A 20,496-nucleotide genomic window follows, 5' to 3' on the forward strand; every position below is an offset into this window, starting at 1 on the left:
TCCTGGCAAACGCGAAATGCAGTTATCTGGAAAGCTTCAGAGTTGCTTCTGAGCACATTTTATTTATTAGAAAGCAGTTGTGTTGCTTTGCTTCCCATGACTAAGCCAAAGAATATTTAATATATTAAAAGGAATAATAGAATCGGGGCCAAGCTGTTGTCCCTCAAGTGGCAAAGGAACGACAATATTTTTCCTTTAGGGTGACCGTGTGTTCAGCTCTGAAGGACGACCCAAAACTCTTCACCCTCCCTCCAGATGGTCTTTTAAAGGCCTAAAAAAGAAATTCAGCCTTATAACACCTCAAACAAGATTCTTTCCTAGACTCAGTGCTCTGAAATGTGGTGGTGACTTCTCTGCCAGACTTGCTGGAAGAAGGAGACCCTCCACACAGAGTGGGCTGCTCAGAGGTGAAAGGCATGATGTCCTTGCAATATATGATGAATGATAATAGAAAAGAATAGGTGGGTCTGTGAGTCAGGTGCTGTACCAGCCCACAGAAAAAAGAGAATTCAGCTTTGTTTTGCCACCGAATTTATGAGCTTGGCAAGTAATTTGGATCCAGCTCTGCAAAGGTCTCCTAAGGTAGTTCAGTGGGTATCATGATAATCTACAAAATCTGTACAAAGTACATGAAAATGTAGTTCCAGGAACAATTTTAGTAGTACTCCTAAAACATACCTGAGACATAACTGATACCTTCTGCCACACTCGGAATTCTTGAAAGGTACTTTGCTTAGGCTGGAGGTGTGAAGCTCTGCTGCTAATCCAGTGAGTAGAATTGAATCCCACCACTGAACTGTGGACAAAAGGAGATTATCCAAGACTGTACAAAATGCATGAAACATTTCTCCAGTTCTCCATACATAGCATAATCTGAAGGAAGTCATTAAGGATTTTTTTCCTCAATATCAGCATCAAATTTGATAGGAAAGACACCAAGACCTATAGGAGATGACAATCACCACTTATAGTTTTAGGACATTCCTAGATGCTGAAATTCATTCTCACATGCATACAGCTAAAAGCTGAGGGAGAACAAGGGAGGATGTAATATCTGTTCTGGGCTTTGATGATGGTTAGACTGTATCTACATCAAAAGCTCTGTTTAAATGAAGCGATTATTTTCATTCTGAAAAAGAACTCTCTCGAGTTCTTCTTGAGCAATTGCCAAAAGTTTCTTTTAGTGAAATTCTAGTGTTATTTTTCTAGATGATAGATTAAAAAAAAAAATAAATTAAAAAACCTAATCTGTTCAAGTCAATGTGTTTGACACTTAGCAGCAGTAATGCTCAATGGTAACATCTTGCAGTTTTCTTCTGATACCAGTGATGTCTCTGGGGCAAGATTTTATTAGTGACAGCTCTCACTGAATTCAGCGAAAGCCAAAGTTTCGTCTCCAAAGTAACTGTTTTTCAGTTCAGAAATAAAATGATCAGGCACAAGATTTCATTTTAAGCTTCGAACATCAACGTCAAGGAATCAAAACAATTCTGTTTCAAGTTTTCTGTTTCTCCAGGGTAAGAATTATTTCTGGGTTTGGACTCTTGTCCTTGCACAGTGTCATGCCAAATTACAGGGGGGTGCTGTGGGGCTTTCTCTTCTCATTGTCCTGAGCTTCTGTCTCTGGTCTGAGCTTGGAACAATTGGGTCTTAATTCTGATTGAGGATGGAGGAGGCTACTGCAGTGCAAAACACCCTGCCAAGGCTGCTCTGCTGCTACATTCAATGGCAGTATTATGAGGCTGTATCAGAAGCAAAGTCTGCAAATCAAAGGTTACATGGTGGGCAACCTTTACTACATACAGAGGGTCAGACAGATTTTGTGTTTAAGAAAAGACTACATGCTTTTCTGCTGTTGAAGACTGTAAGCACTTTTGCCTTCCTTCCGCCACGAATGGAGATTATTCAATGGTTGGATTTAATGAATTCAAAATCCTTAGAAAATCACTAGAGCCAGACATCAATGTAAAATACTCCACCAGCTTTCAGTAGTGGAATATAATATTAGCTCTCCCACAATCTACTTCATGCATTTCAAAAGAATAGAGAACATTTTTAAACTAAAGAAGATAGCTTGGGCAGAAAATGATTGCCTGCCTCAGATGCTGCTCTGTAACCCTTCAGGAGCCTGAGTTATTTCTCTCGGGGCAGTAGAAACAGAAACAGATGTCTTCTTTGCAAAAATGGGTGGGGAAGGAAGAGGACATTTTATGAATAAATTCTGTTAATGTGCTGTTACCTTGCACAATCAATAGGAGAGTTGCTGCAGGGCTGGTGGCTCTGAGCCCATGGAAACCCTGGTGTTGTGTGTCCCCTTTCTGCTGGTGGAGGCTGCTGGGAAGCCACCAGACCAACACCATTTATCCTGTCTCTTGTGGTGTATGTAGACTGGGAGCACTTGAGGAGGACATTTCTGTGCCATGTGGGATCCCTGCCCTGGTTAAAGCCCACCCAGCCCTTCCCCTCCCTCTGCTCCTCTCTGTGGAGAGACAGCCATAAGCATCTCTCCCAGGCAATACAGTAATACAAATAAATAATATTAATTAAGGCTCGATAGGTTTAAAAAGCTATGGAAATAGCTTCTCTCCTGCTGTTTCAGTATCTCATTTTCCCACTCTGTCCAAACCCCTGAAGCCCAGAGGTACAAACATATATTTTAAATGAGAAGTTTGTTGAACCTCATTAAACTTAAATGCTCAATCCAGGTTTTTTGAACGAGGCTTCATTCTGCTTTTGAGTTTACCTGATTTCATTCTTCCATCCCTAATGGAGACATTCATTTAGAAGGTGATTTTTGCAAAGGCACCAATAGACCTACAAACTAAAACTGAAAAGAAAAGCATAATTTACATGCTTAACCCAAGCATCTAACTTGGGAGCTCTTCTGTGTTTATAGGCTTCGTGTCTGAGCAGTTTGCCGAGGCCTCTGCGAAACAAAAGACCAGCTTTTAATTTGTATTTGCTTTTTGCCTTCCCAGTTTTTCTGAAAAAGGACGAGCAGCTGAAAAGCTTCCCTGCGTTGGTATGCTGAGCAGTGGAGTCACACAAGCACCTGCAGCCATCCACGCACTGCTCCAAGAGCGCTGTATTTCTCGAGGTTTGTAGCTCTTGTCCTCCCACTCCCTAATTCATATACATAAAACTGGTGTGCTGCCACGTTCCCTCCACACAAATGCATTAGCTGATCAGGAAGCCTTCCCATTCATCTGGCTTGTCACTTGGATGAGGTGGAGGCAGGACCGACTTGTCAACTCGCAGTGATGAGAGTGAGGGGTGGAAGACAGGATAACGCGACAAAAATGGTGTCGATATTTCTCCCCTTGGTTTTCCAAAGGAAAATATTTTCAGGTGCTGGATTCTCTCCATCCCCTTCCGAAAAGGAGAAAACCAGCAACCCAAATACTTGCCTACAACCTCCTTGCGTAACTAATCGCAGGGCGAGGCTGCGGGAGGGAATCATGGCTAACCCCCCTCGCTGGCTCTGCTGTAGCTCCCCAGCAATGTGGGCATCTTCTTGGAATTGCGACACCTCATGCCCACCGTGCTGGGCACCGTTTCCACGGTGATTTCCAGGGCAGCCCATGCAGCAGAAGTGGTGTGGAGCCCACCCGAGAGCGAGAAGTGAAGGTGTAGAGCTTTGCACCCCTTGAGTGGGCAACACCTTCCTGCTCTGCAGACAGACCCTGGCTGGGCTCTGGAGCGTTGCAGGTTGAGAGCCGAACTCACCCAACACTCACACCTTCATCCCCTCTGAATTTCATAGAATTACAGAGTGCTTTGGGTTGGAAGGGACCTTAAAGACTGTCTCATTCCAACCCCCTGCCATGGGCAGGGACACCTTCCACTAGCCCAGGTTGCTCTAAGCCCCATCCAACCTGGGATGGGACACTTCAGACGTGTCGCGGCGCTCCAAAGGACCAGAGCGATGCTCGGGTTGCGGACCGGGCGCTGCGGGTCGGGGCCGGGTGCCGGGCTATCCCCAGCATCACGTCGGGGGTGTCGGGAGGGTCCGTCCCCGCGGCCGGGCCGCCCCTCCCTCTCTCGCTGCCTCTCCCCGCGGCCGGGGCGGTGCGCGGGGGCGCGGCTGGCGGCGGAGCCCGGCCCCGCGGCGGCGAGAGCGGCTCCCCCCGCCCGCCCGTCCCCCCGCCGCGCCCCCGCCGCCGCCTCCGCCCCCCGCCCCGTGACTCGGAGCCTCCCGCGGGCGGCGGCGGCTGCCGGGCGGTGTCGTGCGGCCCCCCGCGCCCGTGCGGGGACTATGAAGCACCATGGTGTGGTGTGACCGTGGCGTCCAGATGCTGCTGACCACGGTGGGCGCCTTCGCCGCCTTCAGCCTCATGGCCATCGCCATCGGCACCGACTACTGGCTCTACTCCAGCGCCCACATCTGCAACGGCACCAACATCACGACGGACGAGGCGCAGGGGCCGCCGCGGAAGGCGCGGGGCGATCTCACGCACTCGGGGCTCTGGAGGATCTGCTGCCTCGAAGGTACCGCGGCCGCGCCGGGGAGGGGGGAGCAACTTCCCGGGGGGACCCGGCTGCGCTCCTGGAGCCGCAGGGCAGAGCCCAGCCAGAGCCCGAGCCGGAGCCGCCGGGCTGAGCCCGAGCCGGAGCCGGGGCCGGAGCCGCGCCGGTGCCTCGGACACGGCCGAGGAGGAGGATGGCGTTACCGTGGCAACCGGCATCTCCGACATTGCCATGGGAACCGGCGGCGGGATGCGGAGCGCTGCCCAGGGGAGCGCTGCCCAGGGGGGTGACCTCGCTCCGCGGCCATCCCCGGGGCTTCAGGGCTTTGGGGGGCTCCTGGCGGGGTCGCGGCTTTTGGGTGCTTTGGGGCGCATCTGAGCCCTGCAGGCTTCGGAGCTGGCGCCCCCCCGGGACTTTGGCTTCAAGGGTTTTGGGGCTCAGCCACAGCTTTCGGGCAGGACAGCGGGAACTCCAGTTCCTCCCAGTGTAGCCTCAGACACACACGCCGGGAGCCCGGCTGAAGGTGGTGTTGCCGCCGCTCAGGTGCTTCGCTGTGGACTCGAGGTTACTTAATACAGCCCAAGGGTCAGGCTGAATGATATTAACAATAAAAAGATGAGTGTTCTAGCGGCTGAGCAGGGCAGCAGGGACACCCCGCTCCCCGCAGAGGCCGAACATGTGGCTCCCGCTCTGAAAAATGGAGTTGTGGAGAAGGCGCGGCGGTAACTGCCGGGACAAAGGAGCACATGGGTGTTCGGAGGATTTGGCGTAGCAGATCGGGAAGCCCAGGTGGGAAACCACATCTGTCAGGCGAGAGCGGGGAGTTCTGACCGTGGGAAACCAGCACATCCCCAGGAAAGGGGCCGTGGCCACGGGGGCTCTGAAGCCCCTCACCTGCTGGGTCCATTCCCTCTGCGAGCAGCCTCCGTGATGCCCGAGGAAAGGGAGAGTGTGGAGGAAAGGGAGAGTGTGGAGGAATGGGAGAGTGTGGAGGAAAGCTGTTCACTTCTGCTGAGCTGCTTTGTGGCTCCCGGGGGTGGGGGGTATCCCGGAATCTTTTTCCCCTCGGTGATGCACTTGGTGGACAGGGTGCTGTGCACCCATTTCCATCAGCCCAGCTCAGCACACGTGAACTTTGCCAGCCTGGGTTTGTGGTTTATTCCAACTGACAGACGGCGCAGCCCAGACGAGCCCAGCTCTGGGTCAGAGTCTCAGCTGTGTTCAGAATGCTTTTTCTCCCCAGAAAAGGCTGTGGCGTGGTAGGAGCACCTCATCCTCACGTCTCTTCTCATCTTCTCCTTTTGCTAACAATTTAAGGCTACAGTGTAACATTTTTCCCCTAAAATGTTGGATTTGCTACCTGGTAATAGTATGCATATGTAGAATAGCTGTAGGACAAGGCAATATTTTTAGATGATCAAGAGAGAAAGAATTACTGAAATGTGGAGGTTTACGGGTAATAACAATGTTTGGCTTTATGACTCCTAAAGGGAATCTGACTCTCAACATGGGCTTTTATGGCACCTGGAAAACGAGGGCTTGCATCTGAGAGCTCTGGAGTTTGCTTTGAGAGATGCTGAGCTTCCTCCACTTGAAATGAATCCTGTGATCTTCACTGAGCTTGTCCTAGTGTCTTTTCCATGGAAAACAAGTTTGTTTGCATCTAGCAGGAGTTGCTGAGCTTGCTCAGCCAGAATGGGCCTGTCATCTCCGTGAAAAATCCCTGAGTTTCCCGATGTCAGGATTTCTGTATGATCTCCCAGTGATATCATACATAGAAACGAAATGCAGCTTTGACTGGTGGAATTTTTGCCTTGATTTTCAACTGTAAGTCAGAAGTTTATTTAAAAGACGAGAAGTCAGGGGAGCTGTGAGAAATGGGCAGCGCTGAAACAGCGCCCAGTAACGCGGCTCATCTCCAGTCTCGTCGCATCACTGGGCAGCGCTGGTGCCTCCCTGAGCACGTTGCATCTGCCAGGGCATTTGCTGAAAAATGGCACCCAGGAGTTGTGTGCAAGTGAAGCTTAAATCCCTGTCAATTCGGGGGATAAAAAGGCTTTTCGTGGGACCCATCCATCCGACAGCAATCGAGCTGCTCTGCTCAAAATTCAAATGCTCATAATCAAATTATGAAGTTACAAATCTTAAAGTTGTCAAATATGTGCTAAGAATGGACAATTTGAGAAAGCTGTCATCTGTTCACAGAGATGAGGAGCAGAGACTACGCTCTCTCCTACTTTTTCAGTATGTTCTGTTTTGTAAGATTAAATCTATAGATGCATTAAAATATTCATGTTTTCAACCATACCATGGGACTTTGGTTTCAACATGGAAACACTCCTTTGTTTCATGTAATAGTAAAGCCATTTCTAGAAGGTGATTTAAAACAACACTCCCTTGATCATTTCAGAACCTCGCTCAGTTGGAGTGGATGGGTCTTTTAGTAATATCAGGATAATATTGCAACTCCAAGGACATACATAGCAAGAAAATAATTCAGTTGCAGATGTTTATATGGGATTAAATGGTCTGGCTTCAACTCTATTTTTGGAACTTTCTTGTGTTTTGGAGTAATAATTATAAAAACCTACTTAATTTATTTTAATGGTCTTAATTGCCATTTCACTCATGTCAAAAAGACAAATCTAAGACACAAATGTGCAGAAGCTGAAAATGCCTTAAGCAGCCTCTGAAATTGCTTTTGACACACATAAAGCATTTTGCTGAGCAAATTTCAGGTCAGTTGAAATTTCCCATTCAAATGTTCCTCAACTATATCCATAAAACAACCTGTGTGCTGGATTTTGAACAATCACCTGTTCGGTATCCCCAATTCCAAGATTCCGAACAAAACTGTTGAATCAGGACGGAAAAGAATAGCCTTCTAATTAAATTATTAGGTGTTCCTCAGTGTTTTCCTGTTTTACTTTGAAACAGCATTTTACAAGAGATTTGCGTCTTAATGATTGGAGGGATGCAGCTTAAGGATCCAGAGGATCCAGCATATTATCTTTGTTTGGAGCTGCAGTTGTCTTGGGGATGAAATCATGTTTCAGTACTAGTAGTCGATACTACTATGGAGCTTAGTCACTCAAGAAGCAGCGTTAATGATACATCAGTCAAACTCCTTTCTGTATAATCCCAATTTTGTTCTCTTAGTGTGTTTGCCAAAGGTGGAGGTAGGAGGTTCATTGAGTGGATTTTAAATAATAGCACTATTTCTGCGTGGATTTTTAGAAGTTATAGCCAAGGTAATTGCCTTAGGTGGGAAACTGTTTAAAACAATTCCTGGTGTGGATGTGCACAGAGCAGAAGTGGATGTTCCTTGGCTGAGCCTCTGCAGTGAGGTGGCCCAGGAGCTCCCTGGCAAAGCTGGATTTTGCTTTTCTGGGTCCAAGACATCTACAGTAACCACAGTTTTGGCAGCTGAAGTTAAAATGTCAGCACAGTAAGGAGTTTCTGGTGGAGCCCCAATGCAGCCATCCACACCTGAAACCTGCACCCCAACCCACAAATGAAAAATAGGAGCAAATCAGCCCCGTTTCAGGTGGCTGCTGTTCTGTCCCGTGTCCACACGTGAGCTGTGGTTGTTGTCACAGGCTGTGGGTCCCTGTCAAGATGGTGCAGAGCAGGGTCATGCACACACAGCAAATGAAAAATCATTTCATGGTCAACCTAACCTGAGAAAGAGAGATTAAACCACCCTAATTTCCCAGCAGCCCCTATTCCTGTGGTAAACGTGCAGCACAGCTTTGCAAGCCTCTCACAATCTTATTCACAAGGAGGATCTGCTGTTATAATATTTGGCTAGGAAAAAAAATACGTTAAAAACACCACTTTATCCACTGAAACTGCTTATCTTGGTGCACAATCATGCTGAAGTTAATAGGACAGCTCACAACAGAGCGCTCTGCAGGCTCTGTGGCATCAAGATAGGAAAGCAAGTAATGTACTTGTAATTTAAATTTATTCAAAGAGTATTTTATTAAACACTTCAGCATATGAATGTCTTTGAACCCATTGTGTCTACTGCTTTTAGTATTCCCTGTTCGCCATTTACTTTTCAAGTGGTGCAATTGGCTATTTAATTCACGTGGAACCACGTGTCCTTCCTGACTGGGTGGCTGGAACATTTGTAACTGGGAGGAAGGATCGAGTAAATCATTTATGACTTGAAAACTTGCACGAATGCACATTTGCACAATTGTTTGCAGGTCTTCCAGCTCGGATGAAAGCACACGAACACGGGAACCGCGGCGCCCGCATGCGCTGCTTCCATGGATACCCTTGAAAACAAAATAAAAATGCTTATACAAATGTTTGAGGCAAGTAAATAAAGGCAGGCTGCTCTCCATCAATACTGCAAATTCATGGCTCATCCAAAGAGAATGAGTATTCTTTAGTATTCTCCCAGCACAGCTATGAAGTCCCAGCAGCACGGCTGTTGGTAATAAACTAAATACAATGCGGGCTTTATATTCAAATGCAATGGCCAAAGTTTTATTTGGTGAAGAGCAAATGTTAAATCGCTCTAATATCAGACACGACCTGCCTTGGAGGTTGTGTCCACAGGCACATTAAGAAGTGGTTGGTCTTCTCAACCTTTCCAGGCGTGTGAGCCTGTACTCACACCATGAAAAGAAAAGAAGCTGCAAATGGAGAATACACAAATGGGTGTCTCTGCCATGAAAAGCTTGTTCTATGATGCATAGCCTATTTCTAGGACAATATATATGCATTTTGTGCACTGCTGAAGAGTGAACTTTCATCCATGAATCTTTCAAAACAAATACAAACCCATTAGAGACGGACCTTGCTGAGATTCAGCCAGTGTCTTCATTCTTTCTTTCCGCGCATCCTGCTCATGCCATCTCCGTTTCCTTGGTAAAACATGTGCTGTTGGGAAAGTGCATGTGCTTTACTCATTGTTTTTAAAAGCAATTCTTAGCACTCCACTGTCAGCGTTGCAACAGTGGCTGAAGCAGCACAGTTTTGCCAGCAATTGATGGAGTGGTGTTTTTTTTTAACAGCCTTTTTAGGTTAATTTTTTTTAAGAGCATTCCATTTGTTAGAGAGGGTTTCTGCATTCAGAGCTGCCTTCATGGATGCAGAGTTCAATCCCTTTGAAATATTGTCCGTAGTATAAAAATATTTTAAAATACTGAGAAAGGTTGTGGTGGAGGAACTGTCAGCAGAAGATGGGTTAAGGTGTTATCTGTTCTCAAATACAAAAAAAAAAAAAAGCACAGATCTCCTAAATGCACCTCTTTGAACATTTTTAACAGAGGCTCTCAAATGACCGTATTGATGTCACAAAACATCCATTCTTCCCGAGACACTCTATGGAACAGGGATCTGAAGCCAGTTGACTGAATATATGTCACTTTAATGAATTAATTTGCTTTCTTGAACTCGATCTACTATATAGCCAGTAGGGAGCTATCAGGCTACACGGAGGTTTCAGTTCTTTCTCGTGGCTCTCAGCATGTCAGATATCTTAGTGCAAAACTTAGAACCCAAAGACTTTGTGTGCATTAGCGATGCTCCCCGAAGGCTGGAAACCAAGGAAAGCACATTTGTAATCCAGCTGTAAAGCTTCTTCATCTGTGCAAGATGCAATGTGGAGAATATTAATCTTACCTGGGTTTCAGGATTGTTCTGTGAAGGTTTCAGAAGTGTTTTGTGAGGAGCCAAGGAGACGCTGGGCTGTACAAATAGGACACCTGTGGCTGTTTTGTGCTGTGGTTGCTTTTCTGTTTTGTGTAAAATTACTCTGCGTATTCTAAGGATTTGACAGATGGCATTTGTGATAGTATCTGTCAGAGCCATAGTAAGTCATTTTGGGGTTGGTGAGGACCTTTGCAATGATGTAATGTAGTCTTTGGGCTTCTTCCAGGAGCCATTACCTTTAACTGACCTTCTGCCGTGGGCTTTCATGACTCTTTTTAGGTACTGGCAGGAGCTCGTTGCTGTTGCACCTCGTCAGGTCTTGGCAGCTCTGCTGACCCTCACCAGTATAAACTGGTAAAACAGGAGAATACAACAATGTATTTTTTTGTTCCTGTAAGATTTCAACACAGTGATTGTTCCTCCAGCAGGTCCTGTCCCATTCTCTGGGTCACAGTCTGCTCAGGTCGTGCTGTCCAACCTGTAGCTTTGGTCAGTCTTCCCAGGTGCAAAACACCTGAACCTCATAAAAAACTGGGGAAGAAGGGGAATATATCTGATAACTTTATTCTGTCGCCTTGTGTATCTTTGCAGAAACACAGGAAAGAAAGAAAAAATATAGGAAGGAAAGGTACTGCTTTCATCTCATCTCATCTCTAATTCCTTTGAGGAGGTAGGAGTGCTTAGGTACTGAGTGTAATTTGAAGTCTTTATTAACACCTCTCAGCTCCCAGCTATTTAGTTGGTGTCTCTGTGGTCTGTGTGGCAAAGAGCAGCAATTTCTGTATAATTCCTGTATCCCCAAACTGAAAATGGAGAGGGGGGAGGAGGAGGATGGATGGGCTTGTGAGTCTGGGCTTCAGTAGGTTTTCTGCTTGATCTGGGGCCAGTTACTTTATTTTTCTGCCCCTGACTAGAAGGGATAACTGTGCTTTCTTCCCACCCACTTTCCTCTCATTCTAATAATAAAATGGAAACGAAGATGTGGAAAAACTAGGACACGGTGATAGGGCTGCCCAGCTCAGAGAAGATGCATGAACACTACTTTAACTGGGTTTGAAGCATTTTGCTTGCAACTTATGTTTTATACATGCAATATTTGGTGTTTAAACATGTCTTCCTTGAGGGACAGGATTAAGTCTGATTCTCCACCTACATGAATTTAACTGCTTTCTAGGAAGGCAGTGGAATTATGCCAATATGAAGCCAATATAAGAGAAGGGATTGTAGATCTGTCCCTTCAATTGGACCTTTTCCTGCTGGTCCTTCTTTTCTGAGCCAAGACTCATCTCAGGAAATAAATCAAACTATCAAACTGAAAAACTGGTCCTGCTTCCAAACATGACTTGGTGCTTATCTTCATTTTAGATTTCTGTTTACTGGTATTTATTATGTCGCAGACTTACGGTTCAGCATCCAAATTCCTACCAACAGATGGCAAGGCAGGATGCACAGGAGTAGTAAAATAAACAGGATAAATGCACAACTGCCCATATGTCTGAGAGGCTGATACACATTTATGACTTTCAGAACAAAGGGATGTTTCCAGTAGACAGCTCCAGCACCGTGCAGGGCTTCGTGCTATTTTCTGCCTTGTTCTAAAGCCTCCCACTTTTTCAGCATATTTTGATGTGTTAAATCACAATATATTTTGTCCCCCCTCTCCTACTCCCAGATAGCTGTTTCCTTTAGTTATTTGTCTCCACTCCCCAAAGTACATCGGTTCGTTTTATCTTCAACATTTTAGCATGGAAGGTGGCTCTTTCCTGGCCTTCAGCTCGTGTTTTTTTCTTTCAGAGTGGTTGTTTTGACTCTTTTGAGGGGCACACAGAGGTGCTGGGGACCACAGCAACAGTCCAGGCTTCCTCTGGATTGAGATTTATCATAGTATTAATGACAAGTGGCCTCTCTGCTATCTCAAAATAGTAAGGCTCTGGGCGAGCTGCCTGCAGGATGGATAGCCCAGCCTAGACAGACTTTATCTAGATTTCCCTTCGAATCTGGGGGCATTTTTGCCAGTTGTTGCATGCTGTGAGTCAAATGCAGTGAAAGTGTTGAAGCAGTTCTTGATTTAGCCTGGCAGATAGTCCAGCCCCTCTTTCTCCTCCTTCCTGTGGCATCCTGTCATCTTAATATCTTTGTTCTCTTTCTCTTTTCGCCTCTCCTTGCTGAAATGTTGTAACTTTCCTTCTGCTAAAAAGATACCTCAGAAATTAACTTTTCAATGACAGTGCAATAATCTTCCTTTAGAAAACCGATAGATACTGCCCAAGGTAGAAATTTAGGATTTTTAGTTTATCTTCTTAACTCCTGAGCATCTTGAGCATCTTAACTCTGTGCCATCCTGATGATACAATGAAAAATGTATAATAATACACTTGTCCAAAGGTATGAGTTTGGGTTTTCTTTTCTTACTACCTGTTTGACCTGTTTCCCAGGATTTTTCCAGCCTCCTGCTCACTTTACAAATAGCCCTGTAAGTTCTTCTTCAACAGAATTGAGTCATTTCTTGTCAAATCTTATATGTGAAGGAATGATACATTATAAACATGCTGTCACCATACGAAGAGACGGATGAAGGGAGAGCACGTTATGGAATTACAGTATTTCCTGTGCCAGTTGCCAAGCCCTGATACAAATTAACCTCTTTTATTGTTATTTTTCAAGCATTCCGCCTTTTAATTGCTGTTTTGGAATTGTGCCACTTAGTTCTGCCCTTTGAATGTTTCTCACTTAGCAAGTCCCGTTAGCTTGATAATGCCAAATGTTTCAGAGATATTCAGCATCCCCTGTTGGAGTGGGAGAGGGACCCAGTTCAGGGAGGAATTACCACCCTTGTTGAGCTGCCAGGGTTTTTTTTTCAGATTAGGTTAATAACTGTTTTTAAGTCATTGCCAATTCTCCGCCGGGGGTTTCAGATCAGTTTTCTCCCATTTATACTTTTTAAATAATGCAATCTCGCGTAGAATATGGATGACCAAATATTTTCTCCTGTCCAAATATATAGCATTCAATAACGTTGGGATTGTTATTGTCTTCCTTGCATCCCAGAGGCACAGTTTATCTATTGCTGCTGCAAGGCATTAAAAAGGAACCATGACATGTTGCAATTATGACTTGAAATAGGACCTCGCCAGAGGAACATTGCCTAAATGTAATCAAATCTAAAACATAAGTTATTTCTTATACCTATCTTAGAGCTGTGCATACCTATCTCATGGCTCACCGACTATCAGTGATAGCAAGATGATTTTCTTGTAAGAATTGCCACACTCTTGGGGTTTTTAAAAGTTCAGCCCCCAGCCATTCAGCTGCCTGCAAGCAAATGAAATAACAGACTCTTAACCTTGTGACTATTTAGGCTGAGCTTTCAAAGGTATCCAGATATGAAAGCCAGCGATACTCCTTCGTGTATGACTCACTAATGGCAACAGTGGGCTTTAATCATCTTTGTCCAGCGGATGTTCTAAATTCAAGTACGCCACAGCAATGCTCCTTTACATACTTGCATATATTTTAATCCAAAATTAGCTACACTTGGTTTCTTTGTGTGGCAGTCTGGTTTTAGCCAGCTGATAGAACAGCAAGTTGCATTGTGTCGCAGCACATTTTTATCCGCAGGGATCGTGAACGGGGTTGCAGCCCTCGAATTCACTGAACAGAGCCCTGTGACTTGAGCCAGTGAAGTCAATAGCCCAAAATGGATGTTAATCTCCCTCTGCTGAGGGTGGGAAGGCGATTTTTGGGCAATTGTGAACTACCAAAACTTCAGGAGCTTGATTTCCAGTGCAAAGAAAGAGCCCCAGACTCTGCTTCCTCCCAGATATAACATCTCCTAGTCCTGCTCTGCCACCTGCCATCCACCCGACTGACAGCAGTTTATTCTGTCCAATTAGAGCTCAGGAGCATTATTAATGATTTCAGCTGGGTTTTATTAGGGGAACTGTCGGAAAATGTCAGTGTCAAGCAGAGCTCTCCTGGACACGATAAAATATCAATTAATAAATCTGGGAGCTCGGTAACAGTTTGGAAATGGTTTCTTAAACCTGAGTTGCTAACCCTGACCAGTTGGGTCTGTGTCCTCACCCTCCTGCTGTCCAGCAGCAGGATGTCAGTTATTTCCATTACAGCAATTTTGGGTTCACCAGTGTGCTCCTTGCAGACAGACCAACCTCTTCCAGATGGACCAGTAGGATGCAAAGAGCTCAAGTCCAAAAGCCCCTCTACGTTTATGCTCGAGCTGAACCCAGGCCAACGAACGTAGCAAGAGGCTGAGCTTCTTGGCTCAAGCTCGGAGCTGCTTGGATGTGCCCACCCTATGTTTGGATCAGAGCTGGTCCACGTCCCCCCAGCTCTGCCCACTGTGAAAACACATTTTTGTCTGTCAACAAAAGCTTCTCCACGACAACGAGTCGTCTTTCCAAAGGCTGTGGCTTATGACCTCTGTCCGAGCTTACGTTGCATCGAGAGTCAACCGAATTTCGCTTTTTAAGTTACTTAGGTGTTTCCAAAAATATTTATCCGAAACTACGCCGCTATCTGCTAATTTTGAGATTAAACATCCCGTGGTTCTCCTCAGCAGACTGAATGTTGGCTCCAGAGGGTGGGAAGTGTCTCTCCTTCGCCCTGCACGTTTTGCTGTGCTCTTGTCCTTGCCTTTAGTGCTGACAAATGCAGACGGTTCCGAGGTGCTTTGGGATCCTTAAAGATGTAAGACCTGAAATAAAGCATGTAGTGTTTAGGGATGATGCTGGGGCTGTGTTCACAGCACCACTGCGAATTATAGCCGCTCCAACAATTCATTTGCAGTGTCCCGCTACAGTGGTGCTTATTAAAATAGAATCCTCTTTAAGGTTTGGTAGCAAATTAAGAGGGGAAAAACATAGCTATCCTATTCCATCCCATATCTTTTAAAGAGATTTACCCTCATCACTTGCTTTCAAGGGATATTTCCCTTGTTTTCACTTGTACTCCAGGTCTGATTTTTAATGACTTACTTAGTTTCTCTTGGTAGCCAATTCCCAGTGACCTTTTCCCTCATTTTATTTTAATTTCTGTATATAAAGGGCAAACAAGAGCTGGAGACAGTCTTTGGGCACAGCAGCAAAACCCCTTAGAGAGGGAAAAACAGGCCAGAAATTTTCCACCTGAATTCTAAGCCTTACCCAGGGCTTTGGCCACACAAAGAGCCAACATGCTCAGCTCTGCAGGATCGGAGGAGCTGGACCAAGGGCAAGTGGTTCAGGACCAGGGCCAGACCTGGGCAGCCAGGACCTCGCCGTCAGCATTCCAGGCTCCAGTGCTGGATGCAGCTACTCCCACAGGTTATCCCATTTTCTGGCATGGCTGCTGTGCCCCGGGGAGGGCTGAGCAAGTGCTTGCAGCTGGCCAGAATATGGGTACACAGCTCGTAATGCTGATTTTATAGCATTAATGTGCACCTGGTTTGGTGGCCAACTGGCACCGTGTTCAGCCTAAAATGTCTGTGTAAGCCCTGTATTAAAAGAGGCATAAGAATTAGCGTGTATCAAACATGTCATTAGACACGTGCCTGGTAGACATAATGTAGGATAATGAACACGATCACAAGAATAAATTAATAACTGAAAATATTTTTTATACGTGGGCACACTTAAAACAGGGTAAGAACTAAGTGACACTTGTGTCACCAGTTTATAATTAAAATGCAGTGCTTGAATGAAAATGTAAGCTTCAATTAGCCAGCACGACCCTGCTTCCGGCTTTACTTCCCACTGAAAAGCAACGATAACAAGCTCACATTTATTATCAGAGTTTTTCCTGGAGCTGTGCACTGAAACATGCTCACATCTGAGCCCTTTCACTGAAGACATTTTTTCGCTTCAGCAGTTTGGCATGCCATACAAAGGCTCTCTGATTTTTAGTGATGTTCACCTCCTCTTACATAAAAATGTTTTCTGTGCATATTATTTGGTTTTAGTTAAAGTCCAGGTGCACGGGTTACTGAAGAACCAAAGGGATGGCTCATCACAGAGCACAATGGGTAATTATTGCTGAGCTTCACTGTATTGCACAGACAAATCCTTTCTTGGAGCTCAGCATTGTGGCTGTGAGAGAGAGGAAATGTCTACGATCCAGCCCAAAGTCCTCCAAGGGTAAGAACAGATCCCCTGGTAGATGCTTTGCCCATTTCATTTTTTAACTATCTCAAGGGACAGAGCTCCACAATTTTGTTTAGAGACACTATTTTGCATTTTAATTTCACCAGTGGGAAGTTAATACATATATAAATTATGAGGTCTCATGTGTTCCCATTTTCATCCCAAGAGGGTGTTAGGCTTTTTGTAAAATGCTTAAATAATTCTCTGGGTTTGCTTCTCCCCCCCCACCCCAGTCCTCCATTTAAGCCAAGATTTATCTTGATTTTTGCACAATCCGAATTTTGGTGCTGCTTTGCCTGAGGATGGAGGTTGATTTCTGGAAGACAGGGCAGGTCCTTGGGCAGAAAGAAAACCCAGGTGCCTTGAAAGAGCAGTTCTGGAGGTGTGAGTGAAGGGAGGGCACATGCTGTGGGTACCTTGTTGAGCGTTTTTGGACCCTTCAAGCTGATCCATGTGCAGAGCAGGGGACAGGAGTCCGAGTCCCAGATAACAAGGACAGGGAATGACCATCTCAGGCAGGAGAGCTGGTGACAGGCATAGAAACCCTGACAGCCCCAAAATGTCAAGATGGAGCAGTTGAGCCTCAGACAGTGAATTTAAGGAACACGTCCTCTCTGAGGGAGATGGGACCGAATGTCCACACGAATATCTTTTGCAATGCCCCCTCCAATATTTTAAGCCATTTCTACGGGCAGAATTCTTGTGCTGTAGGAGTGGATGTCATGCCAGGGTATCTCAACTCAGAATAGATGTGTGCTCTTAGCTTTGGGTCAGGCAGTGACGTGTGGTGGCGTTAGAGCCTCCAGGAGCTTCTTCAAGTTGTAAAAACTACAAACCTCCTGGTTTGTCACTGGTGTTATTCACATGGGACAGAGTGACCTCTCCAGAAAGCCCTTCCAACAGCAGCCACAATCTCTCTCAATAGCGTTTAATAACTACCCACAGAGAAAATTACACTCTATTTAAAAGGCCAGAAAAATCATCTTCACTTTAACTCTGCTGACTTTGGTAGAATCACACCAGAAATGAGTTTTGTCTGATATCCTTTCCCATACTAATGCTCAGTAGCTGGGCATAAAAAGCCTTTCCAAGGCAGATTAAACAAGTCCAAATGGTGAAATATTCGTTTAATTTTCTTTCACACACGTTATTTTAGGTGTAGCTTGGAACTCTGCCCTTACGAGAGGCATCCCTTTAAATATTTATACAGCATCAATATGTAGCCACCTTCATACGTTTTTAATGATATGTTCCTTTCTAAATTAACCATTAGGCAACCCTGTTCTGTAGCGTTCTGGATTTTGCACTGCGTTTACGCTGCCCTTGAATTATTTTTTTTTTATCTTATTTTTTTTTGATTTCACCCTGGAACAATGAAGATGTCAAGGCAAGGCCCAGGGGCGCCGTGGAAATGGAATTCTTGGAGCGCCACCGCTGTTGCCATGTGGACACGCGCTCAATAGCACACTGTGCTGCTCTGCAAGCCAAGGGGATTAAATCCCAGCCCCGCTGCTGGGCCATGTCAGTTCATCACCAGTACAATGGTGGTTCTTCGTTCCTGTCATTGTAATTCCCGGGATCAGGGGGAAAAAACATTGAAGCAAACACGAGCAGAGGAGGGACGGGAAGAGATGTCTCCGTTCTGAGGTCCTCCCTGCGAACAACAGTTGTGTGTGGCAGGTTTCTGGATTTTCTAGAGGCTTTTCCCCTTTTTTCCTTCTCACTTTGTGTTAGTAAGATGCTACGGGATGCCAAGGTGAATAGGACAAAGCCCAACACTGTCAACTGAGTCAAAGATCTTTACTGTTTGCTCAGCCCTGATTCAGCCTGAAAAAACCCATAGATGAGTAAAAGTGTTGTTACAAGCCATGGGTTTTTATAACTCTGGGATTTATGAGTCCCATTTAATTATACCACATTATCTTAGCAAAGGGGTTTCTGCAGAAGCTGCTCTTGGCCTGTTTCCATTCTGGTTTCCCTCTCTCCTAAGAGGACCATAGGAGATGGATGCACCACGAGATTTGGCTGCGTAACCAAAACCTTAGCAAAGCCTCGGCAGGTAAGACAGACCTCACACACCTGCCAGGTTTGATAGGGAGATTATTCCTCTCACAAAAAAGAAGGACATCAGAGCTGGTCCTATACCCTGCAATCCTGAAAGCAAGAGAAAAATATTCCCACCAAATATTCTTCACAAAGACAGGTTTCACCCCTTGGAGCTGAAATCCTTCTTTGAAGGGGCTTTACCCTGTACTTGTTTTGTAAGTAAGAGCTTCAGTCAAGTCAGCAGAGATTTTGTCTGGGGATAATGGGCTCAAGGAAATACTGAAATGCAATTTCCCTGAGTTGCAGCGTACTGAAGACAGAGATTGAGTCACCAGCAATGCCCTTCCAGCGCCGGAGACGGTTCCCGCTGTCCGGAATCAGCCCCAGTAAGGATGTCACTGTCTCTTACACTGGCAGATAAGGTACTCTGTAAAAAGCACAGGGGTGTTTTTCTCTCTTCCCTCCAGTGAACCAAATCTGGTAGGATTTGTCTCCAGCAGCGACTTGGCTTCTGGGTTTTTAAATGTGCTGGTAAAGGGACATTGTCTGCTCCCAACAAAAGCCGCCTGGGCTTGGCATTCCTGACGGGTGCCTCGGGAAAAGAAGCCAGGCAGCAGCTGAAATCCAGCTAACTGTTCTCTGGAAGAGAGGTAAGGTATGGCCAAGCTTAACTTGTGCTGTTATTCAAGGCTTTTCTTTGGGTTGCAAAGGCAATTTTTTTTTTTTTGTGTTTGCTGCAAATATGTTTAAATTCTCTCTGTTTTGGAGGCAAGTAGTCAATGCATCTGAAGTGCATACTTGACATATGCTTCTTTTCACATGCTGTCCTCCATTCATTTCATGCAGCAGATGCTCAGTTTACCACTTTAAATGTATTCTTATTTACTAGAAATTATTTTACAAAATAGCTGTTTGGAACTAAACATTCCCAGCCCTTCTTTTGGGTGCAGGGAGCTCCTTTTTGCAGCTGTCCTGGGTGGCTGCATGCAGATGTTGACAGGTTAATTTGCATTTGAAGAGCTGGATGCAGTGAGCTAAGCAAGGGTTTTTCTTCCCTGCCTCTGAAGGCAGTCACTTCACCACTCCTTGCCAAAATTAGCCCCTTTGCTACTCTTCTTAATTAACTAGAGCAACATCCAAGCTGAGTTTGGCCCATTGTTAGCTGGCCATTTATTACAGGATTGAATTAAACCCTTTGGCCAGGTAAAAGGCTCTTATTCTGAAAATTGATTGTACAACAGTGAAATGCAAGGACAGTGCTAATTCACAGAGCTGGTAGGTACAAGCTGGTTTATCTGATTTCCACCATCCTGTTGCCAGAAACTGCAAGTCCAACCTTCCAGCTGAGGTTTCTGGTTTACCTGACTGCTGCATCCTCCTGGGGTCAGAAATGGTTTAGTAAAAAGGTAATCCTGATATTAAGAAGAATTAAGTGCAGCTTACACTGCTCAATCCCCCTTCCCAGAGAGGACTCTTTTTTTGTTGTTGTCGTGGGGCTTTTTTCCCCCCTTAAAATAAGATTGTATAAAGACTTTCAGCACAAAGACCCAAATTTAGACTTCGGTCCCTCCCATTGGCAAGAAAAAGGCAGAAGTCCTGATCCACAACCATACTGTCAGCCTCTAGAAGCTGTGGCTCCTGGTCTTTCATGTGCCTGATCCATCCACATCAGCTCAAAGCTCGGTTTAGCAAAGACCTTTCATGCTGCAGCAGGGAGAAGAGCTGACATTCAAAGAGCTGTAGCCTTGTCACCACCAGGGCCTGCACATTTTGCTTCCTCTTCACTTTCTTTTCTCCCTTTTAGATGTTAGAAAACTGTCAGGGAAAGTGGGTATTAGAGCACTGAGCTGAACCTGCAGAAACATGGGAAAGCATTATTAATTTCTTTTTTCTTTTTTCACCTTCTTTTCACCACACTTCTGTGCTTCCCTGCCACAACCTTCCATGATCTGCTGTGGGCAGATGTTGGTCTCACTCCTCTCCCCAATAATCTGGATTTCAGCTCAGTTTGCTGTGCATCCCTCTGGTCAAGGCTGCCATGGGGACAAAGTTACCAATCTGAATTTATCAATTTTGATATCTGTTTGTAGGTGTTATAACAAACACTGGTGATATGTTGGACCCAGTCTTTGTTTTGGAGGATTCCTGGCAAAATTCTTGCTGGTCACAGTCAAGT

At 45.5% G+C, this 20,496-nt stretch overlaps 1 protein-coding gene across 1 annotated transcript in view; it reads left to right on the forward strand.

Annotated features, from left to right (window-relative positions):
• The first annotated feature begins 4,178 nt into the window (after positions 1-4,178).
• The window catches only part of CACNG4 (calcium voltage-gated channel auxiliary subunit gamma 4), a 43,062-nt gene continuing 26,744 nt past the window's right edge, over positions 4,179-20,496 (forward strand). The window contains exon 1 of the mRNA XM_027749720.2: positions 4,179-4,488. Coding sequence (XP_027605521.1) covers positions 4,266-4,488 — 223 coding nt within the window. The 5' untranslated portion in view covers positions 4,179-4,265. The remainder of the gene's footprint in view (positions 4,489-20,496) is intronic.

The sequence above is a fragment of the Pipra filicauda genome, unplaced genomic scaffold (genome assembly GCF_003945595.2).
Source record: "Pipra filicauda isolate LSUMZ 115617 unplaced genomic scaffold, ASM394559v2 scaffold80_size11013439_pilon, whole genome shotgun sequence".
NCBI classification, from domain to species: Eukaryota; Metazoa; Chordata; class Aves; order Passeriformes; family Pipridae; genus Pipra; species Pipra filicauda.